Here is a 25534-nt window from a genome sequence, read left to right on the forward strand (position 1 = left end):
GTCACCATTCACTGACTGCCATGGGATTTTTATTGGTTTTGTTTTATTTTTCTTGAAAGACACCTGTGCGTGAATTTGATTTATGTGTGGAGGTCAGTGCAAACTTGATCAACACACAGTCTTCACAGAATAAGATTCACATCCAGTGGCATGGTTAACACAACCAGCGGCTTCTCATCTGTTGCAGCCTTCTTCTGCCTTCACAGCCATTATAACTTGTACCATGTTATCATTCGCCTACTCCACCTACTACAATAAGAAGAGCAATTTTTTTTCATATTAACTTTATACACATAGCCTGAAGGTTACTTTATACTAAATATTTTAAATAATTGTATACATGAAACAAAGTTGGTGTGTACATACCATCAGAAAGCAAAGGTCTGTCTCAATCAACCATGTGGACATTTTTTATTTTGGAGCATTTGGATTGTGGATTTCTGGATAAAGGCTACTCAATCTGTACTGGCAGTTAAAGTCCAACAATAAATGGAGGACTGTGTTTTTCTGATTTAGGATCTCAGCATTCACAACTTTTTGCCAAAATATTAGCACTTCATTTCATGAAGAGCTTGTTTAACTCTTGTCACTAGCTTCTTCATAATATATCAGAATATATCAAATCAGTAGCATCAATGTAATGCTCTTTTTGATCAATACAGGTTTTTTATATACAAATTCCATGAATGTGTAGGAATCATCTGGAATTTAAATTTGTGCAGTATGTTCCAGCAGTTGGTAAGGGTAAGAGCAATTTTTCACACAGGAAGAAATCTGATTTGCTCTTTCACATTTAACAATTACCCAATCTCGTACTGTGGTATAGTTCTATACACTAGACCACTAGAGCAGTCTTTCTTGACCTGGTGCCTTCCAGATGCATTGGGACTACAAATCTACAGCCAGAAGACTCACTGGTTTGGGGAAGGCTGCTCTTTAAAGCTGGATTTCTCCTCTTTGTGGAACCAGTGATTAAATTTAGTCCAAGAATAGTACATAAACAGTTTTCTACAAGGCCAATTAAGAAAAAAGGTAGATTAATGGTATCTTGGAAAAGAAAACAAAATTAACAATTGCTTCTGGTTTTTACAGTGTTTCTGTGCTCTGTTGTAACAGCTCATATCCATTCTCTAGCTTCCAGGATTAAATTACAAACAAATTGCCAATAAGGACATTGTTGTGCAAGACCAGGTGCAAGTATTTCTTCTTTTCTTTGTAATCTACAGCTCTCTCTGTGTGTGTCCCTTTCCTTTCACCTCCATGAATGCTTTCTCTCTCTGTTTGGTGGTTCAGTTATCCAAGTCTGTGTTTCCATATTTCTCTGAAAAGTCAATATAAGTTGCTTTAGGCATAGAGTGCCACTGTGAAATTCTTGATCATTAGAAACAAAGTCATATTTCATTTGGATGTAGATAATGTTGGATTCGTTGTAAATGTTCCCTTCATGTTGGTGACTACACTTCAGGAGATAATGAAATCCTTTGGGCTGACTTCTCTACCCACGCTCCCCAATGCACTTGAATTAAATTACTACTTGTTCAGAAGATGTGAAGAACTCTTGAAAAATGGACGAAATTGTACCAAGGAGGGAGTAGATGACACTGTGAAAAAAGCAATTTGTTGGATTTGAAAACCATGAATATGGGTGACCATGTATAAAACAGAGTGAAGACTAATTGTTCAGTTTTTCCCTTGCCAATGTTATCAATCGGTTGTTACTCTTTTTCTCATATTGCCCAACCGTTGAACCTGAAGCGGATCTCCAGTCACTTCGAGTTTATCAGAAGAGGATAGTGTGGTCTATGACCAGACATGAGAAGAGCAACATTGACTCTTAGAGCTTCTGAAGTCACGCTTACCTCACCCAATTCTGTATATTATAGATATATAAAAAGGTACATCTGAAATTTAAATAGCTTTTCAATACATCATTTCACTTAATTAACTCTAAGGTGATCCATAATCTCTTCTCTTTTCCTTCTGTGTCCTTCAGTTCTCTCTTGTCGTAGGAGGCACCTATATAATATGAAGGCAATTTTAAAGCTATGTCATTTGAGAATTTTATCCATAAGTATGATTAAAATAGTATCTCATTTACTGCCTTTTTTGGTTGAACAGTTCTTTAATAAAATCCAGTCTGGTAATAGTCACAATGAGAGGGAATCCATTGCACATTTATTCACTTTATACAATACTCTTCCTCGAAATAGCAGCAGCAGTAATAACCACCCCCTCACTGGACCCATTCCAAACCCCAAACATTATAATGTTCATAGTAAGTGACTTCACTGACTTCATGTCCTATGATAAAGAAGCTGACTGGAATGTTTCCTTGACCTAGAGCAGGCATGGGCAAACTTCGACCCTCTAGGTGTTTTGGACTTCAACTCCCACAATTCCTAACAGCCTACTGGCTGTTAGGAATTGTGGAGTTAATATCCAAAACACCTGGAGGGCCAAATTTTGCCCATGCTTGATATAGAATATGCTTTTCTTTCAATCTCCTTCTTGTAGACATATTTATAAGTAACACAGCTATAAAACAGCCTTTTCCTCCAGATTCACTGAACTATAAACTCATCATCTTGCCCAGCAGCATTACCAGTGATCTTGATGACTGAATATATTGGGAACAGCGCTTAGATCTCACCCTATCTAATTCTTTTTTGCCTTCAAGAAACATTTGGGAAACATTTACAATGGCTTTTCTTTATGCCAGACTTCCAGACTGGGAACAGCTCATACAGGCAGTAACAAGTGCAAAAATAAATACATTTCATTTCTAATGGTACACACTAGTTATCTAAAATGTCTGTATTTCAAGTGGTTCAATTTTGATGCCTCTAGTTCATGTAGGGACAAAGACTTTTAAACATAATTTATATATTATTTAGGTTGTTGATGCTAAGATCTGTTTTATCACCAAGCAACTGTTTTGTGAATAGTTGATAATATTAACAAAATAATCATTTGACACATTTTCTGAATTTCAGTTCTTTTTGACCTCACTGTCAAAACTCCTCCTGGCACCAGTCATGTTTATTTCTCATTGACTGCAGTGCACACTTCATAGCTAATAAAATGGACTAGATCAACAAAGACTGTGGGTCCAGTCCATTTAAAACAAACAGACAAATGCATCATGATAAATTTGTTTGTTTTTAAGGTGCTATAAAACTCATTGTTTTTGCTGATGGACTAAAAAGCTAGTGCTACTCTTCTGGAAATCATAAAATTTAGATTTCAGATCTCATGAAACACCACAGGATTCCTTCTGTTCTCTTGTTGCTATGATGGCTGGAAACTGAGATAAGTTGTGAGTAGGTTAAAATGTTCTAAAAGTATGTGAAAATATCACTAGCTGTTCTGTAAGTACTGTGAGAAAGACAGACACAATAAAATTTGTAGTCAGAAAGTCTAAGAGCAATTGGGGCAATTGACACAAAAGAGGAGTGCTCCCCCCAATGAAATAACCTAAATCAACGATCAAATAAACTGCAAATGTCACAAATCTACTAATAAGTTAAACCAAACAGATGTTAATTAAAAGTAGCTACAACTTTGGATTAGAAATTGTTTCTCAAGGGAATGTTATTATCCAGGATAAAGAACGGTGTTGCAACTCCTGGGATACTCAAATAAGCAAAACTACAATCTGTTTTTATTAGAGAAATCCCCATGAGATGCCAGATTTCTTCCACTTCTCCCTCTTCTCCAGCTAAGCTGTCACGAAAAGGAAAGAAAAAAAGATAAACCCATCTGGAACAATATAACTGTGGAACAAGTAGCAAGTAGAATGGGTCAGTAGACCATTCAAAGGAAGCTCAATTGAGAATTGTGTTACTCATGCGAAGGGAGACTCACTGCTGTTGCTGCTTATCTTGCTCCCATTTCCCCATATGTCAGTACTGGCATATTTATTTTATGACCCAATTTTATTTTAATCAAAAATATTTTAAATCAAAAGAGAAAGAAAGAAAATGATGTATTCTGGGGATGAGCATGCAAAAGGAAACTTTGAAGGGAAAATAAATTCAAAGGTAGAGTTCACATCACTTATTGATGAAATGGTATTGCATCATTCACAAATGGTGATTATGAGAATGAAAATTATCATTGAAGTTAACTAGAGACAGAAATTATGACATCCCCCAAATATACTTATCACACATCAATGTTCTGAATTTCTGTTTAAATCTGTAGAACTTGGCCCAGAAGTACGTGGTGCACTAGAATTCATACTTGAGTTCATAGCAGTCCTAATCACAAGCTCTGTTCCATCGCATGCAACAAGTGTGCTCTTTTTGCATTGCAGTTACAGTATATCGTACTGAAGAAACTTGCAAATCTTAAACAGGCAGATCACTTGTCTGCATGTTAGCTGGATATTAGCCAAGGCACTCCTTTCAGAACTTATATTAAAGCATTAATAAGACTAATCCCAACCAGAGGCATATTGAAAGAACCAAACAAATCCTTACATAAAAGAACCTCAGATGGAGTATTGCTAATGGAATGAGCTTCTTTGTTCAAACTTCTATAACCATGGGGCAAAAATAAGGAGTCATTTGCTAGTTCCAAAGAATTGTGCCTGGCCCTGATCTTCCCTCTTTAGGATCCACTTGCAATTGTCATATATTCTGATTGCTTAATGAATGCATGTCTAATAAAGCTTGTGGCGAGGCTGATCATTATAGTGATACTTTATGGCATTATTCTGTACATCTCCACACAAAGCTTCCATTTAAATCAGTGTGGCTTCCTCTCAGATGAGAAGGGACAGCAGTGCAAGTTTCATAGTAATGACAGTAGATAACTCGAGCTGCAACCCACTGAGCAGCCTTGTGTGTGTGTGTGGGGGGGGGGGGGAATAGAATCATAGTGAAGGGAAATTTAATTTGTACTAGGGGTGTGCGAGATGCCAAAAACATGTCATTTTCAGTTGCCCCCCTTCTGTTTACTGGTAAATTCACAAAAACGGGTTGCCTGTGAAAACACTTGCAGCCGATTCTATCTTTGAATCAGTTTAACTGTTTACATGGGGCCAAAGTTATGGCGTGCTTTGGTCTCTTAGGGAAAATTCTGAGAAACCCATGATTTTTGTTACCACTATTCACACCCATGTTAACTCCATGTGTCATGTAGCTGCGACAGAGCTGATTTGTCTACCACTCAGAACAATGGGACAATGGATGTGCCCACAGCTTTTTGTTGTTATGAGTTCAAATAGTTTAACTTTTAGAATTTGGGAAATACAGAAAGAGACATAGATTCTTCCTCCAGCCCAGCAAATGAGTAAAAGGAAAATAACAATGTTTTTTGGTTGTGGTTACTATTCTACAGCATTGTCAAAGCTAAATCTTAGTTATATTTCAATGCTGAGAATGCTGTCCTGATAATTACAACTATTCTTTATTATTTAGGGCCCTTTCACACAGCCATATAAACCAGAATATCAAAGCAGACAAGCCACAATATCTGCTTTGAACTGATTATCTGAGTCCACACTGCCATATAATCCAGCTAAATGTGGATTTTATACAGCTTTGTGGAAGGGGCCGTGGCGGACAGGCTGCTGGAGGACAACCACTGCTGCTCTGATTGTTCTTCCCAAGCATTGATAAAGCTTATTTCTTGGTGGATCAAATCCTTAGATATTGTTAGCAGCACTGTGCCTTTGTATAATTTTGGTATCAGCAAAAGCAGTACCTGTTTTTTTCATACATATTTCAACCTTATAAACTTCTAGTTTATCTTTTATATGCAGATATCACAGTGGCTCAACTCTGATACCTTTTTGTTTTGCTCACTACTCTGGGTTCAGAACAAGACAGCTGATTTTATCACTACCTCCTGCCTAGTCATCTCCTTATTTTGATGCAAAGCTACTCAAATATCTCTTGAAAGTTAATTTGGCTTAAAGGTAATCCTCAAAAACATCGCTGTCATGGGGAAATCATGGTAAATGAAATGAGGAAGAGATATAGGAATCCTTGTATTTTTGCATGTACTATTGCTTGACATTATCTCTGGAGACAAGAGATTTGTATCGAAAACCACAGGTAAAACCCTAATTCATAATGAGTTTCTTGAATTTCATGCCATGAAGTTTCCAATTAGGTTGCCACCCACAACAGACATCAAAAATAACTTCTCAGAATGATGATGATGATGCCACCACCTTTTTTCCTTTAAAACTTTGAGCCCAGGATAACTTATGTCTTCATAAGTTTAGTTGCATTTCTCAATTCTTCTGAAAAGCAACACTGGCCAACCTTTGTTCTCTTCTGCAGTTTGATAGAAAATGTAAACAACACTGAGCCAACATCAAATTGGGGTTTCTGATGGGGAATCTATTTTATGTTTGTTTTTCCAATCCCTTAGAAACCTTGTTGAGATTGCCTGCCAAGCAGTTGTGCTACTTACCTAACTTCTGCACCATCTTGTTTTTCCTGTCTTTAATTCATTTTCTCCTTTCTCCACTTTTCTATTTTCTATTTTTTTCCACTTTGCTTGTCCTGAGCTGGTGATTGACCGCAATAAAAGTTTACTTACTTACTTACTGTCCTATGTTCCTCATCTACTTTTTTGCTTCCCTCAGAGTGTCCTTTCTACTGAGCTCATTATACACTATTGTTAAACCTTTTAAAACTTTCCTTTGTTTTGTTTCCAGCTCCTTGACCCTTTGATTTGATTTGTTCCTGCCTTTTCCCCTCTTTGTCAGGCTTTTCAGTATCCTTAACTCCAGCAATAGCTGAAAGGGAGAAACCATTGAATATATTTCAGTTATGTGGTTTTAACCTCCACTTCTTTTGTCATCCACCTCACTGACCCAAAGTTCTCAGTTGAATAGAATTGGGTTCTTCTTTTTTCCTTTTCCAGCACACATAAAACTGTCAAAGCACACAGTAAATTAAATAACTGAAACGAATGGACAAGAAAGTAGAGCAGTCAGTCAGCAGGACCTCAAATGGCTGTTCATTTTTATTTTGGTATCCTGGAATTCACCTGGCTTCCATTCTTTACTTCTGTAATCTAAATGGTTATTGGAATTCTTTTTTCTTCCTCAACTTCACTTCTTACCTGAAGACAGAGTGAGCAACCATTCTGCTCATATGGTTTCTACAACAAAAAAGAAACCTAGCAATTTCATGATATTGTTTTCTATCATATCCATCTCTTATAGAGATTGTGCTGACCTTTGGATGCAATAGAAGGCAACAATTAACATTTATGGATAACTCTTTTTGGTCAATGCAATTGATGGCTGGAGAATCAGCATTGGCATCCAGTAACTAGGATCTTGTGTACTATGTTGAGATATCACTGAGCTGGCATCCTTTGGCAGCTGATATTCCTCTCCTAACAGTGGATTGGTCTTGCTTTGAACTCCTGATCTTTTGGTGTGTGAGCTGTAGGACTAGAGACTATAACATTTTATTATTGTGGACATGGATCATAGAAAAGCATAATTCATTAAGCCCCAATTGAATCACAACAGGACAAAGGTGTAGACTGAACTAGTTCAAGAAAAAATGAAAACAACCTCATCTATTGCAGTTCACAGATTTTCATACATTAAACTAGTGGATCTGAAAAAGAGCTTTCATGCGGCACCAAAGGATCAAGTCATAGAGATCTTGCCATAGATCTCAGAGATGTAGTAGAATCAGGGGATATAAGATCTAAGTGCTGGGAACAATTGATTAGCATTGGTGATAGGGTCATTGGCCCACAGTCATGGAGCAGGAGTTAGTGGAAATAGAGCTTCTTAGCAATTTTATCATAATAATGATTCACCATTGGCCACTGAGCACTCTGTCTAGGAAACATATTACAGAAAAGCCTAACTTTTCCAAACTCTGGCCTGATTTCCTAATGTATAGAAAAATCTTGATGTTGAAGTTTTAAACAACACTTAGGGTTTTACAAAAGAAGCCACATACCATAAAAACATAGTGTATAACAATTATCAGGCACATAAATGGTGAAACGTACCAGACAAAATCAAGAAAAAATACACCTCTTAAAAGCACAATCCCATACCTATTGCTGTAAAATCCTTGTCATTATGACACTATGGCAAACTTATTACAGGGTCTTTCCTGTTAATATTTATTCAGATATGGTTTGTCATTGCTTTCCTCTGAGAGTGTTTCACTTGTCCAAGGTCACATGGCAAAATAGGAATTCCAACCCTGGTCAACTACAGCTCTATTACAACATTCAAACCACTAAACCATGTTGGCTTTATCTATTATAATGTATATTTAGTAAATGTTGATGGGAATAATCTTTGTGTCATTGAAGGCTTTCATGGCCAGAATCACAGGGTTGTTGCATGTTCTCCAGGCTGTATGGCCATGTTCCAGAAGCATTCTCTCCTGACATTTCGCATCTTGTGTGTGTGTGTGTATGTGTGTACATATATATACATACATATATATATATTGTGTATATCTCACAACCTCTGAGGATGTCTGCTATAGATGTCGGTGAAACATCAGGAAAGAATGCTTCTGGAACATAGCCATATAGCCCATAAAAAACACAACAACCCTGGAATAATCTTTGTTTTTAATTCCGTTCTGAAAATTGTCTTATATCAAGTTGTAATTTGAAGTCTGTACTCTAGTAAAAGAAAAGAAGCTCCCATGGCAATGCATGTTATTACATTTTTATAGATTATTTCTGTATTCCATCCTTATCAAAACGAGCAAACTCCTCCACTGAAGAAAACTACCCAAGACAGGTGGCTGCAATTAAGTACTGCAGGATTCTCAGAAACATTGAGCCAAATGAAACTAATGGTAAGCAGCATTAGTATTTGATGGAAGGAATGACAGATTAAAGGCCACAGAAGTACATGCTTGCCTCCATTACAGTTCTTGGCATTATCTAATTCACTGCACTGACATTTTTTTTTTTAAAAAAACAATAAATCATTTCACCTTGGGGAAATGTAAGAGCTAAACATTTAGGGAACTCTCAAGCAGGCCTGGGCAAAAGCAATGCAGTGATTGTTACATAACAGCTCTTGGAGGATTTATTTGGTACAATCCTGCAATAAAAATCAATAGAAGACAAACATTTTGTCTGACTAAAATTTGAGCTACATAATGTAATTTGGCTCCATTTCAGTTTCCAAAATGCTTACACTTTGGCACTATTAAAATCAATGTTTGTTTGTTGGCAATGGATCTGTTGATTAACAAAAACCATAACACACACATTGACGTGTTATTAATATCCTCTGGGAGTACTAGCATTTTCCATTAGATGTATGCATTAATTAACTATTCTTAATAAAATATCACCCCCCCCCCCCACCCCCAAGTTCTGTTGAGCCGATTGTGCCATTTCAGTCACTCAGGGAACTACAGATATTATGAAGATAGGTGGAATGTAGGTAGGTAGGTAGATGAATAAATATTACAGATGAATAATTAGATGTATAGACAGACAATATGGGTGTAACTGATCACTGATTTTCTTCTAAAGGAAGCAATGAGTAATTTAGCAATTATCTTCTTGCTGCAAGAAAGCATTTGAAAAACATGACATTTTCAAAGACTACACACTCTTCTGTACAAAATTCACCTGCAGTTCTTTTCAGCAACACACAGTATTGTACATGAAGGAAACATAATTTTCTGTGCATAAAATGCTCTTGTCTCGACATAACGAACTTTGCTTAAAATAAGTACCAAACTGAAAGATACTGGATTCTTCTTGTTAGAGTTTCTAGACAACTGAGCCACATTTTTAACAATTTTTCAAATATTTTTCCAAACTCTAATAGGCAGACAAAAAGATATTGGCTTTGCTTTTTCTTATAAGTATTGTGTACAATTATTGTACCAGGCTAGGGAATTCATATACAGTATATAAATATATATTGTGACATACACATTTTAAAAATTAAAATTAGAATATAAACAATGGTCAGCTGGTAACAATGGAGAGGAAGAAAGCCTGCTAATAGAGAAGAATGGTGAGAGCATAGAGTTAACTAGAGTGCATGAGCACAGAAAAATGACATCATTTCAAACACCCCTACTTCTCTTATTGTTCTTTTAATATTAAAATCTATACTCTCTCTCTCTCTCTCTCTCTCTCTCTCTCTATATATATATATATATATATATATATATATAATTTTTATTTTATGTTCTGTATATGAACGTATCAAGAAATCTGTGAAAAGTCATTGCACGATTATTACTTTCATAGGTAGTCAATATTTTTGTATATTAAAAAAATCAGCCACAAGAAAATTAATGTCAAGTGACAGAATATTTGCACATATTCTCACCAAATATACACAATGAAGTTGGGCACTTAAGTTACCTTGAATTCTACTCAAATCAATTGTGCCTTGAATATTACTACTGCCCATGTGATAGTTATTTTATTTCATTCCTTAATTTTATCCAGCACGAAGTGTTTTTATTAGCAAAAAATGGTATTCATCAGATTCAAGCTTAGAAATCTTGCATTTTCCATTTCTGCATTTTTTCCTAGTATCTTGTTGGCTACTTAAAATATTTGCATTATTTTTATTGAAAAGAACCTTTTGGATAGATAATGAGTATTAAAAGATGCCCATCAACAAATGCCCCCGGTGGTTTTGGGTTAAACCCTTGTGCCGGCAGGACTGCTGATTTGCAGGTTGCGTTGCTGACCTGAAGGTTGTTGATTCAAATCTTGGGAGAGCGCGGATGAGCTCCCTCTGTCATCTCCAGCTCCCCATGCGGGCACATGAGAGAAGCCTCCCACAAGGATGGTAAAAACATAAAACATCCCCTGGGCAACGTCCTTGCAGATGGCCAATTCTCTCACACCAGAAGCGACCTGTAGTTTCTCAAGTCACTCCTGACACAAAAAAACAGACAATAAAACCAAACAAATGATGCTGGCCATAATGTCAAAAACCCAGAAGCTGAAGTTTTGGACCTAGCTTCACTGCCTGCATCTCTTTATGACAAAAGAATACCAAACATGCCATCGTTTTTGTTAACAAAAACATACAAAAAGCACTGGGAACATAATTTTAGTGAAGTTGGAGAGTTGTAGCATTAACTATCATGGAATATCATGGAATTATAATCAAAATTATTTAATACTTTAAATACACTGACCATTTGTATTTGGAGTTCTATAGTGCTTATTATGATATTTTCCTCATTATAAAGTGTGGGACCCAGAAGGAATTGTTATACATTCCCTCACTGAAAAATCACAAATTTCTCAAAGTATTTTCATATAACACTACGTAACACAATTTTTGTTCCTGGGTTATAATTGGTTCTATCATAAAACATGGAAAAGATTTATTAAACGGCAAAAACTTTGTTTTTGTGAAACATCATGCTGCATATTTTTCTGTAGTTTTTTAAATGAATATCACATAGTCTCAACCAATTCAACATAGTTTGTGGCAACCACAAAAATTAAGTTTCTGCAATATAACAACTACTTTCAAATAATTACTGTACAAGTAAACAGGAAATGACATGTTCAAACCAGGAACAGATTTTATTTTGTTACATAGTGTTATTCATATTATTATTGTTTTTTTGTTTTTGTTTTTTTTTAAAAAAAATACTTAGTGATTTCTTTCTAAGTATTTCAACAGTCCTTTCATTCTTTTCTTTTTCAGTGATGCCATGTTCTTTGGAAGCTTGTTTAAACCAAGTTAACGGTCTTTTAGGCTTCTTCCTCATAGATAGTTCACTTTTTGTATAATAAGAATTATATGTCATGAAGGGAGGGGTCAATCAGGATTTTAGAGATGTTTTAGTGGGGCATGGCCAAAAAAAAGGTTGGGAAACACTGGACTAAAAGAAGGCAGCTACCATAGGTATCACGTCTGAAAACATGGAATAAATAGATCTGTATAAACCATATGACCTGTTGTGTGTCCATCTAAGCTTACCTGCAATCCTCAGGTAAATCATGCTGCAATATCACTAGTGTTAAAATAAAAGTGAATGGCCTGTCTGGTCAGCTTTTGTATGTGGGATGTGGAAGTGCCAGGTTTTTCTTTGGTTTAGGTAACAACATATTTAAGCATTCTCTGCCTTTTGTTTTCTTCTGGGTTACGTAGGACTTTGAGCTTATCAGCACTGCAGCATTGAGGCCATTGTTATGACCTAACACTATGTTGTGTTGTGCTTGTGTGACTCCACTCATATGTAATCACGTCCAATGTGCATTTTCCCTCTAGCTAGGAGATAGGATTATGTCCAAAGGAAATAAAACAAACTAAATAATACAGCTGTGACATAGCCCACCAATTGTTTATATAAACGCTGTTGTCAGAAGGTAGATTAGAATGTGTGAGAGAGGGGAGATCTTTTCAAACCTGTGAATCTTTTTTTTTATATGAGTAATCTAATCATGGAGTAAGAATATGATACTGCAGCGTATTATTTGTTCCAGAATGTTATAATCTGCATTGCTAAAGCTTGAAGCAAGTTAAGCATTTTAATGAAAGTTAACACTTGGCCTCACCCTCTATACAACTGTTAACAAAATGCTGTGTACATGCTGTATTCATGACCCACACACACCTGCATTTATTTCAAAAATTCTCACATGTCCCTGCAAGCTAGAGTGACAGACAGGAGCTCACCCCATCTCGCAGTTTCAAATTGACAACTTTCAGGTCAGCAACTCAACCTTCAGGTCAGCATTTCAGCTGGCAAAAGGTTTAACCCATTGTGCTATCCCAGCAGGATGGTAACACATCCAGGCATTCTCTGGGCAATATCTCTGTAGACAGCCATTCTCTCACTCCAGAAGCGACTTGCAGTATGTTCTCAAGTCACTTCTGTCATGATAAAAATAATTCAAAATTTTTCTTTCTCTCAATAGGATCACTTCTATACAGATTTTAAGAAAATTTGGATGGCTTTAAAGAAGTTCAAGTCTTTAAATGTCCTTTCAAGAGTTACTGAAGGCTCATCTATGCTGACCACTTAAGTATGAATCCAGACAGATCAGCCACACTGTGGTTAAATGCTGCATGGGGCTGATTGGCTTAACCCAAGGTAGGGCCATCTTAACACAGCCTTGCCCCAGGTTAAGCTAACTCAATAAAAATGTTCAAGTCTCTCAAGAAAGCTGGATGGTCCCTAACGGGAACCAACAGCAGCTGTCTTGACTGCCATCTCATGTTCTTTGGGCTCAGCAGAAAACATCTGACTCTGAAGGCAACCTATTCTTTTGGTATTACTCACCCCCAGATAGGTGTATTTTGGAAAGTAAAGCCAGGAAACACCCTTCTCATGAGCCCCAGAACTCAAAAAGGGAGAGCTAACCCCATGTCTATCTTAAGAGTAAGCTCCTTCCCAGCTCCCAGGCCCCAGAATAAAGAGATGCAATTCCAGATTTCTACCCTTCACTCAAGTTGTGCCCAACCAATTTTTGGTTTTCCTCCTCTCAAAGTCTGCCAGTGCAACCTATTTAAATATGCCACACTGGACCACTTCCTCATTCCTCCTGGGACAGGATGGGATTGGCACCCTCCCCACAAAGAGAGTGTGCCAAAAAGAGGACCAGAGGGCATCCACGGCTTTAGGATCTCTGGTCTAACCCGATTTTGGCTCTTGTATATGCCAAGTAGGTTACTCTGGTCTGTATCCAGAGAGTCAAAAAAGTATCCCCTTGCCTGAAACACCTATGGGTTTGTGGTCTTGGGTGCAAATTCATACTATTGTGCTATGAACCCAAGTTAACTGCCATAGCAACATCCAGTGGAATTCTGAGAGCTGTAGCTTATGGAGGGTTGTCTTGAGTATTCAGTCAGACAATTTCAGTGTCTCACCAGAAAACAAAGCCTGGTATTCTATAGAGTGATGCAATGGCAGTTAAAATGAATCATACTTCAATAATTCTGTTGTGTGGAATGGCTCTGTTTGTACATAAGAGAGTGGCAGGAGACAGATGAGAAGATGGGTGCATACCTCTTCACTATTTCTCTCAAGAGAAACATTCCCAATTGTTCTGGTAGACTCTTCTGATCCTTGTGCTTGTTACTGCTGTTTCTGAATGTCAGATCAGTCTGGAATAAAATAATGAAAATTATGCTGCCAGAAATACCCTGAATGAAATGACAGGTCTGATTTTAATACCACATATAAGCAGCCTAAGAAGATATGTCCATGGCTTCTGAATATTCCACAGCTTCAATCTTCAATCAAAGCATCTTTTCAAATTGCAAAGTGTCCACATGAGGCATCTTACAAGTGCTCAATTTCTTTTGTAGTGGTAGGAATTGCTGATTGAAGATATAGATGGCTAGATAACTTTTTGGAAAAGAATATCACCCTTTGACAGTAGCCTCTGATAATAACTACCTACAGACCTGACATTAAACAAAGTTACTTCAAAGAACTTTCTTTTGCCTGTTGAGCTAGTCTATGCATTCAAGAAAGCTCTGCTTAAAACCAACAGTTTTATGAATATAGAGGAACAGGCACATTTATAATATGAAGAATTCAACTCTTAAATCATGATTTAATCATGGTGTCTTTCTGTATATTTGTTTAAAGTGACCTAAATAATCTATAGCAAAATATTATACAGGGAAAATATGCAGAACAGTAGAGCTTCATTTAAACTATACCAAACTTCCTATGTGTATTTAGTTCTGTGTATAATTTTTGTGTTTAATCAGGAGTGAGAAATGTTCAGCCCTCCAGATATTACTTGAATGGCAACTCTAAGGATGCATCAACATTGAAAACTCTAAACAGGTCTATTGGGAACTGCAGTCCAATGACACTGGAAGGCTGGATGATTCCTACCCCTTTAATTCATAATTATTTTTTGTTGATGAATGCCAGCATTTAGGAAGCATTTGTAGGCCATGAACGGTGAACCTCTTTCTGTCCAGAGACTGAATTCAAATTTAAAGTATTTTCCAGGAAGGGTATTAATTAAGGCCAAATAAATAAGATGGGTTCAAAAATAGCAGCAGATTTTAACTTAAAGCTTACTGCAAGCAAATAACCCTTAAAAGAGGCATTTTGCCTTATAGATTTACAGAAGGCCAATGGGGGCCTGAACTGAACTCCATGGTCTGGGATCCCCCATTCCATCTTAATATTTCTCAGGCAGCTATATGTGCTTGAAGTTATCTCTGATATAATACTTTTTCTGGTAGAAGAAAAGATACAAGATTCCTTCTCCCCTTATACCTTAAAAATAGCTTTAGAGGGGAAAGAGCTAAAAAGAATAGACAGGGAAAGAATCAAATAGAAAATATCTATTTAAAATATGGAGTAAATATTACTGAATTATGTGCAACATAATTATGGCTCCATATCTATAGGACAGGGAAGCATATCTGAAAAAAAAGTTTTATTTGCTCCAAAGAATTGCCCCATAGAATTTTCCAATTTTCTTCTTCATAGTTAAAGATGAGTTTTGATTCATGACACTTATCAGCTTGGCATCAGTTCTGGGATGTGTTTCAATTTGAAGACAAGTCAAAACAACAATAAAATATACTGCAAACTTTTATTGCTTATAGCTCACTGGAAGGGCATGTTTGCAGAAAGAGGTGTACATGTGGTTTTTTAGGAACACATTTTTCATTAAAAGAATGAATAGTCTATGTCCCTGCTGAAACTCGATTTCTTTCTTAGCAGGAACCCTAGCTAAACAATCAATAACCTAAGAGCTAAAAGGGTCTGTATCAATACAAAACCCCCATGGCATCTTGTTCTGATGCTTTTGACATTTGTTCTAAGTACACTTATATGAACTTTTCTCTTGAAAATCACAAAAATTCCCTCCAATGCTTCTTTTGAATAATTGCTGACGTTCATAATGTGCTTTCTTAAAAGGAAATGGACAAAGTTAGAGATGCTATTTTCTTGGAGGAAATCTTATCACTGCATGTGGTTCTATAGGTTTTGGCAAAGTAACTCTTCTTCACCCTCCATAGCTAGAACCAGTTGAATTAGATATTAGTATGCAGTGCCTGGAAAAGGAAAAGATTCATCATATAGCTGGAAAAAACCATTAACAGAATCTTGGTGGCATGCTGGTAGTCACATTTGTGATGTATCGGGGCATAGTCACAAAATGTTGTTTTATTTTGTGCCCCTCAGTGTTAACTGTATTGAAAACCCTCATCTAATCAATACTCCTAGCTAGTGTAGATCCATTGAATCAATGGAACTTGCATTAAGTGTTGACTCACCAAGTTGCCACAGATTCAATAGTCTACTTTACATGTGATTAACAGTTGGATTTAGGTCATAATGCAATCCTATTGCACAGTGGTTAGGGAAGCTGAATTTTAATAAAAACAGATTGAGATTCAAGGAGAGTGGTCACATTCTTTTAAGAATGGTTGCTGTTGCTTGTAATTGCTTTATGGCGACTATATGAAAAAGAGACCTCCAAGTCACCTTGTTATCAACAGCCCAGCTCAGAGTTTGCAAGTTCATGATTGTGGCTTCCCTTGATTATGTTCACCTGTAATGTCAACTACTTCTTTTCTTAATGCCTTCAACCATAACTAGGATTATTTTTTTCCTTCTAGTGAGCCATGTCTCCTCAGGTTATGTACATGGTATGACAGTCTCACCTTAGTCAACTTGGCTTCCTGGGAGAGTTCAAACATGACTTCCTTTAAGGTCAGGATTAGATACAATATTTTCTACATGCCCTTACATATATAGGATCCTACACAGAACAATCAAGCAGGAGAGTTGCAGTACAATATTTGGAGGACTACTGCCATATGCTTATATCCACACCACCTCAAAGTCAGACACATAACCAAAATGCAGCCTCAAGGAATGCTCGAGAATGACATAAATACAGTTCTCTGTAAAAGGTTAAAGTTATTATTTCTATAATTTCTCATGTGGCTTGATTTTCTTCATATCATTGCAAACAAAAGACTGGAGACTTACTTTGTAAATGAAATCCTGAATATTAAGGGGAATTCTATTTATATGCTTGAGGAATCCAACCAAGTTTCTGAAATAATGTTTAATGGAAATGACCCCATTCGAAGTTATCATACTTTACAAATGGCTTTCGCTGTATTGTGCTTTAATTTTCTGAATTTCTGAATGCCATTTGGACACCCCCAGTAAAAACCCAGGCAGGTCCCATGTTTTGGACCTGTCTGGATGGGCCCCCATTCTCTCTCTTTCTTCCTCTGTTTTTGGGAAACAAACAGTAATAACTGGCTGGTTGCAGATGTTGATTTATTTGCCCTTGATAAGTTACTTTATCATTTACCAGAAATGCAAGAAATCTAAAAACGAAGGCCTTTCACTTTCTCTTATATATATATGAACCCAAACTTATGGGTGTGCCCAGTAGTGTGCGTGTAACTTAAACAGAAGACACTTAAGACATGCTTCAAAGTATCAGATATCCTCTCCTTTTCAAGGCACATTAAAATACAGCATGGAAGGACATTTGAGGAGACAGAACTTGGAACAACTTTTAAAATGTTAGTTCTTGTAATAGAAATCAGGTATTCTAAACAATTCCTACATTCTCTCCCTACTTGTGCATTTCTTTTAAAGTTTCATAATGTTAAGCTTCCCCTGTCCCATCATATTCCATATATTTGAAAAGTAGTTACAGTGGAAAGGTTTACTCTTTTCTGATTTAAAGTTCATCCTTTTCCCCCGCCTGTGCCCCATTTATTATGCAGGTGTGTTGATCAGATTCTCTTTTATACCTTTTGGTGACTCAGTGCTCTTCCTTAGTCAAATTCTTGCTAATAAAACAGTATTTACAATTGAAGTTAAATAACCAGTTTGTCTTGTGCTTCAACAAAAGGAAGTTAATTATGGGGAAAGAAATGAAATCACATGCTATTTTCACTGTTGATAATTCTGTTAAGAAATCTCTGGGCACTAATGGATGGTAAGTAAACAGGATTTGAAAAAAAGGCAATATGAATAAAATGGCAAAGTTCATCCCTGGAAAAAAAAATCAAGAAAAGCCCATGCTACTGTTTCTCAAAAGGTTAGACATTAAAAATGCACATGGACATGATTAATTTTTGGCTGATCTGTTTATTTTGATAGTAAAGATGTTCACATTCTTAGCATTCCTAACTAAAATCAACAGACATATATTTATAATTTATTGAATTTACCAAACCTCCTCAGGTTTATGCATTTGTCATAAGAGCAGTTAAAGTCTTTTACACATCTTAGGCCATCAATAGCCCATTCATATTAATGATGGTGCTGTTTTAAATGTTTTAGTTACATTTTGTTATATAGAATCTGTATTATAGACAGTACAGGTTCTCTGATGCTTCCTCCTGAGGATCTGGGAAAGGCAAGGGAGATTTATATTTTGTGGATTTTGCAGAAAATCCTCTAAATTACTTAGTTTTCTGAATATCACTTCCTTTATTGTCATGTAGATATTAACTTGCAAGCAAGTCCTCCATCTCATCTGCACCAATTAAGACAAATGGAAAGTATAGAGCAACTGGTTCTAGATTATTTGGTACTTTAATACAGAGCTATGCTTTACTAAAGCAAGATGTTGGTCAGTAGAAACAAGGAAGACAGAACATGTCCAAGAGTCATGAATTGTCTGTTTCTGGAAAACTGGGGAATGGGAAATGAAATGTGGTTTCCCAAACAGAGGAACAGATTGACTGGCTGGTACTATTGGGCAGGAATATGTGGTTCTGCATCATTTTGTGGCATATTGACTTAATATCATAAAGTAACCAAACCATAACCTTATTTGTGCAAATTCACTTTATTTTGAAAATTGTGTACAGCACAACTTGAGTTACTGATCATGTACATTTTGATGCAACTTAAAATGAATTCAATTTTGAGGCAGTAGTCCAGGTAATAAAGCGTTATTGGATGATACGTCAATGATCATAAACTGTCTAATTTAAACATCTTAGTATGGGGATACATCGTGATAAAGTTAATGAATGATTGTGTACATGTTACAACAGAACACAGACAACCACAATTAATATTAATGAACAAGTTGCAGCCTTTGGCCCCAAACCAATTTATATTACTTGTACTTAATTACTAATGAAATAAAACTGGGCAAGTTAGTCACAGCTAGATCTGAGATTTCAATGGGTCTTAAGCAACTAGCCTTAGGTGGAATGGTAACCATGTCTCTACTTACTTCTGCAAACTTGCCAAATCATAATAGCTGAAAGTATTTCTCTACTCTGTGAGCAGTACCACACATGTGAAAATAATGAACTCTCAAACCTTTCCTTCATCTCATTCATAAAAGTTATTTTCTTAACTCAAAACTTTGAAACTTCCATGTGCATATGGATCATGCGACATATGCTTGACTTGTTGGCAAAGAAGATTATGTGGTCAGATTTCGATAGAATTTACTTTCACTTAATGTCTTATATTAAGAGTACAATACTGTGTGTTAGCTACTACTAAGACTAATGCAATTCAGCATGATCAAGTTACATGCCAAGTCTGAAAACCGAAGAAGGGTTTTAAATTCAGTAGAACTCACTTTCTTATTAAAATGAATGAGAACAATGGATGAGCACTTTGTTTCAATAGGGCTGATTTGTTTCAATAGGGCACAAACTGGAGAAATGCCCCACAGCTTGCATTCTACATCATTGTGATTAAGAAAGCATTAACCGTAACAATTGCAGAGGGAGAAATCAGGCCTAATGTGCACCTGAAATTTATTCAACCTAAGAAATCCACAAATTTATTCTCTAATTTAATTCTCATTCACATCTCAATGATACTTCAGAGGTACTACCAATTTGCAATTTGTATAGTACTGAACACCTGAAAATGATCTTTTAAAATAATATGTGAACCATGGGGATACTTCAAACAACTAAATAATGATAGCCTATTTTTTAACATGAGAGATTTGACAATTATACCACATATCAGACAAAGTATAAAAATATGTTCAAAAGTATTAATAAATTATTACACATCTATGATAGCTTGTCCGCTATTCATTCAGGTTTCCACTAGGAACCAGTAGGTTAGAGAGCTCAGTAATTAGAAAAGCATTCAATATGTCAAATGATGCAGCCACATTTTTTTAAATGCAGCAGTCGATAGAAACATCTGTATGGAAAAATCTCTTTATAACATATAATCCGCCCTGAGTCCCTCTGGGGAGACAGGGCAGAATATAAATAAAGTTTTATTATTATTATTTTATTATAAAAGTAGCTTTAAAAATTCAGGAAAAAGTATTTCCATGTCATATTTAAAGTTTTTTGTTTAAAAAACATGGCAGTCAATTTAACACGGGAGAGAAAAAAATACCAAATCATATGGTAAGGAAGAAGAAATCTCAAAAGCAAAAACTATACTTCTCTTTATGAAGTCTTAAATGCTGCCATTTATTTGTTTTCTAAAAGCAGCCTCTCTGTGTTATCCAAATAGGGCAACCATGTTTCATAACCACATGCCTATGGCTTGATGGGCTGTGTCTTCCAATCTGACAGGCCAATCAGAAACATTCAGGAGTTAATTCAACTGTTCTTGTTTAGTTATTATTATGTATACATAGAAACTTTACAAAAAGTGACACCATCAGATTGTCATCCATTCTCATGGCACTGTAAAATAAAGTCCAATTTTCCATGCACTCAAAAACTGAGAAAATGTTGCTCTTCTGCAAAATGTGTATCACACTTATGGCCCTTCTACACTTACCTAAACCCCAGGAAGAACCTCCTGGGTTTCACTCCCCACCCCCTCTCACAACTCTGGTGTTTCCCTCAGGGGTGGTTAAATGCCATCCCACAGCCCCCCATTCTCTCCCCCCCCCACACACACACTTACCCAAGGGGACCTGGCAGCAATGCAAGCCCCTCACGAGAATACTCCTGATGCTTGAAAATGACACATCAGGAATTGGAGAGGATGGAAATCCCTCATTTTCAAGTGTCAGGAGGACTGTATAGAGGGGCCTGCATTGCCTGCAGACCGTGGGATAAGTTTTTGGGGGGCGGAATGGGGGGCTGGGGAGTGGGTGGCTGCCCTCCCACTCCTTCTAGATGGCTGTGGAGATTGACCCCTGGGATCACAGAACAAGGCTGTGGAGATTGATCCCTGGGATCACAGAATGAGGTTCCGGGAGTCAATCCCCACAGGGCCCACACTTCGAAAGATTCGGACCTTAGGTTAAGTTCCGAATCTTTCCAGGTGTTTAATTAATGTGGAGCAAACTGGGAGACCACAGTTTTCCCTGCATTCGTTCAGTTTTACCTGAGGCGTCGTTTGGACTCCTCAGGTAAAAGCAAGACAGGTCCTACGTTTTGGGTCTGTTTGGAAGGGCCATTACAGAGAAATAAAATTCAATTTTATAGAAGCAAATAATTCAATTAGAGTTCTGGCAAAAAGAGTTCAGAAAGTGGCACTGTTTCTCAGAAGTGTTGCAATGTTTCAGAATTGTTTTGTATCTCCGAGTTACATAGGAAGTCGCTGATTGTTTTAAAAGGGGAAAGATTCTTCCATCCTGCTCCTACTGCTAGTCCTAGTCACAATCACTGTTTTGCACTAATGTGATAGTTAAATATGCATCATAAATATTCACAATGAACTGGTTATAAAATGTGTAACAAAATGTCCTCAATTTTTTGTTATCCACATTGCTACTTTTTGTTCTCCACACTGAACTTTCAGATTATGGAGTAAGAAAGGTTGTCATGCCCTTATCTATTAACATCCACTGCACTGGCAATGGAATAGTTTATAAAAGGAGGAGGAGCAATACTGCTGAGAGAACTGGTACTACTACAAAATACTTTGGGAGATGATTTTATATAGGGAATTTCTATTTCATGACCACCATGGTCTGGCTAGTGTTTTGTTTATCAAATGCATTTCAAATGCTCTACATCTACACCAGGAATGGTCATGCAGCGACCCTCCAGAAATTGTTCAACTTAAACTATAATAGTAGCCCTATCTGTCATAGTCAGTAGTGAGGAATTGTGAGTTTCATGTGAACAACAGTTGAAGGCCTGCACAATACCCACCTCTGATCTAAATAAGCTATTAATATACCAACATAACTACAGTATTTACTTGAATCTAATGCTCTACTTTTTGACTAAATTATCTTCCCCAAATTAGGGTATGTATTAGATTTGCTTAATACAATAAATACTTTTTTGGGTTTCAGGGTTTTGAAAATTTAGCTGAGCATTAGATTAGAAGGCACATTAGACTCTAGTAAATACGGGTATATTATTGCATCACCTCTGTTTCAGAGTTCTAGTATACATGTTTTCTATCTTGGAAGCTCATACTCTGACAATATGGCCCACAAAGAGATATCACTTTATCTACATACATAACCATATCTCTCCAGGGAATTGATATGTTTTCAGGAAAAGAAAGTCTATAGCTATGTGGACAGCAACAACATGTCTCCGATTGCCGTTTCTGAATCCTGACTATGAGTAGAACTGATCCCAGTGTCAGAGTCTGTATCATTTATGTCTAAATTAGTCACTTTGTGAAGAAGGTCTGTTCCTGTAAAACTCTTGGTGGCCATTTCATTGTCCTTTGCTTGTTCCTCACTGGGTGAGTACCTGCATTCAGTTTTATCTTTAACATGGAAAACATTAAGTTCGTCCACAAGTTGTTCATACTCTCTTTCCTTCTTTTGAAACATCAAGTCCCTGTACTTTAGTTCCTGCTGGATGTAATTCATTTGTGAATGGATCCTTAAAGCGTCTTTCATACTTTTTTCCAGTTCATTCTTGACACTGCCAGCATCATGATTCTCCATGTCATTATTACAGGCCTCCTCTGTCCACGTGTTTCCAATTTTTTCAAATTCTTTAACCTCTTTCTCAATTTCTGCAGAAAGCTTTTCAATCAACAGCTTGTGGTGTTTTAGCCCTTCCTCCACTTGTAAAATACCCTCACCTTTGCATGGGCTTTCCTGCATCTGTGGATGGGTGCAGGACATGTTCCTTTGATGTTCTACATCACTAGGAGTGGCCATTAGGTAAGAGTCCTGAACATAATTTTCCCCATCGCTTTCAAGCCGATTTAGGTGACACTTGGCTTCACACTGTTCAATTTCTAAATCGAGTTCCTTCATGCGGCTGATTTGTTGGTGAATGGTATGATCTTGAGAGAGAATCAAATGAATCAGGGTTTCTATGTTGTCCCTCTCTTGCAGAACTCCTTCCTGTTTCAGTTTAGCCAGCTTTCGAAAGGTTTTCCTAACAATTCTCTTTTGCTTGTCCACTGGCAACATCTTCATGTAATTGGCTGGGCTGAGGTCCAATTGTCTTTCTAGGTTTGGTACTATCTTAGCTTCAGCTGTCTTCCACAATGGGAATGGGGAGAAAGCATCGGCCTTGACGAAGACAAATTGCAAATTCGGCTGCTCTTCCCCCCAGGCTTTCCAAAGTCTCAGCATTTTGGTGAGAGGCGGAAGGACCCGTTCGGACCCTCTCCATTTTTCTACAATACAGTAATCCTTGGGCTGACCAAAGAGAAACTTCTTTTCTGCAAAGGTAGCTTGATGTTCTTCAAGCAAAGCTTCAATTACTTGAAGGCAAGTTGTGCGCTTGGTCAGCCCACTGACAATTTTCTCATCCTGGCAAACCCAAACTACTATTTCTCGCTCGCTGGAGCCCATCACTTTTTCAGGTGACCTGCAATTAAAGGGAAACAAATATTACACACAATAATTGAACACAATACTGACATTGAACACAATACTGTTTCTCTGATAGTTAAGGGCTGTGTTGGTACTCGTATTTCCTACATATAAAACATGAGTTAAATATATATTCTTGCTACAGTTTTCATAATATTCATGCCATGTGTGCCATGTCTTTACATTTCTCTGTGCGTGCGTGCATGCTTAGGAGAGAGGGCTATGTAATAGCCCTCAAATATATATATATATATATATATATATATATATATATATATATATATATAGGTGTTCACACTGAGTATTCTTTGTGTTCACACTTTCCATGTTTCCTGGTATGGTGGTGACTATTTTTCTCACAGTAAACTCGGTTCCTCCATAAAATTTGGAACTGCCCTTGGTTAAACCAAGAGTTCAGCTGACTCATGTGTTTATGAAAGTACAAGACACCTGGAAATACTTATTTTGTTGTATGCTACTTTGTTGTTATCTCTTACTTTAAACTATTCATGAACTGCAGATCCTCATATAGCCAGAAGAGCACAATCAACATACAGCAGAAATGTTCTGCAAAGGTGCTCAAAGGGTCCAAAAAGGACAATAGACAAAATAAATGAGCAGGACAAATGCAATGGAATATCCAGGGAGATGACATGGTTAGTGGTCCTTTGTATTGGAACATTTCACACCACAATATTTTCTTTCCAATTTTACATGCTAATATTTGAACCTCAATCAAAATACCTCAAAAATTGCGACATAGTACCTCATGGTTTCCATCTAAGTCTCTATGAAAGGCTGCAAAACTTTTGGTGGAAATTAATTTCCTTCCCTTCATCTCCCTCTCCAACTACACACAGTTGTTAGACTATAAAATGTCATCTTGACACAAAAGTTTAGAAATTAAAAGGGCTACTGAAATTTTCTTTGTACTATCCACTCAGCCATCGCAATGGGAATTCAAATAATGGGAACTCAAACATACTTCAATATATACTTGCAACTCTCCTCCTACCTATTCTGCACAGTCACAAATGTCATGTTATTCTGTGCTACCTAGGGTAAACTCCTCCTATTCCATTTCACTCCATTCCATTTGCACTTCAATATCAATACTGCAAAGTTCTCTCAAAATCTCAATTGTTCGAGTCTGTCCTGATTGCTCTGTATTATTTGTAACAAAGGTTTTCATTAGAGAGGAAACCTTTGGGGACTGGGGAGGATGTGTTATGATTGCACCTTTTCAAACATCTTTTTAAAATTCAGATTTGAAAACCCAGGAGGAAAAACAGCCAGAAATATTTGCAGAAGAAAATAATAGAATTGGAAGAGACCACAAAGACCATAGTCCATCCTCTGCCATGTGAGAAAACACAATCAAAGCATTCCCATCAAATGGCCGTCCAGCCTGTTTAAAAACCTCCAGAGAAGGAGACTCCGCTATATCCTGAGGCAACAAATTTCATTGTCAAACAGTGCTTACCATCAGGAAGATTTACATAATATTTAGGTGAAAACTCTTTCCCTACAATTTAAATCTATTTCTCTGTCATAGACAATACAGCAGCAGAAAACAAGCCTGCTCCCTCCTTAATATGACATTCTTTCAAATATTTAAAATAGCTATCATGTCACCACTTAACTTTTTCAAACATACTCGGCTTTCTAACCTGTTCCTTGTAGAATCTATTTTAATATTCCTGATCATGGGACCACACTGTTTTTCTCTATATCAACTGAAATCAGCATCTTCAAACTGCCTCCAACTCCTAGAATTCGTGACCATTGAACAAGCTGATTACGGCGTATGGGAGTTGGAGACCCAAACAGCTGAAGAACTACAGTTTGAGGATGCCTGGTA

At 36.9% G+C, this 25534-nt stretch overlaps 1 protein-coding gene across 3 annotated transcripts in view; it reads right to left on the reverse strand.

Moving 5' to 3' along the window:
- Window positions 1-18749: 18749 nt before the first annotated feature.
- rassf9 (Ras association domain family member 9) overlaps window positions 18750-25534 on the reverse strand; it is a 47305-nt gene continuing 40520 nt past the window's right edge. For all 3 annotated transcript variants that reach the window (XM_008110899.3, XM_062982757.1, XM_008110900.3), the window contains exon 2: window positions 18750-23668. In XM_008110899.3, the coding sequence (XP_008109106.1) occupies window positions 22402-23668 (1267 nt within the window). In that variant the 3' untranslated portion in view covers window positions 18750-22401. The remainder of the gene's footprint in view (window positions 23669-25534) is intronic.

The sequence above is a fragment of the Anolis carolinensis genome, chromosome 5 (genome assembly GCF_035594765.1).
Source record: "Anolis carolinensis isolate JA03-04 chromosome 5, rAnoCar3.1.pri, whole genome shotgun sequence".
Taxonomy (NCBI): domain Eukaryota; kingdom Metazoa; phylum Chordata; class Lepidosauria; order Squamata; family Dactyloidae; genus Anolis; species Anolis carolinensis.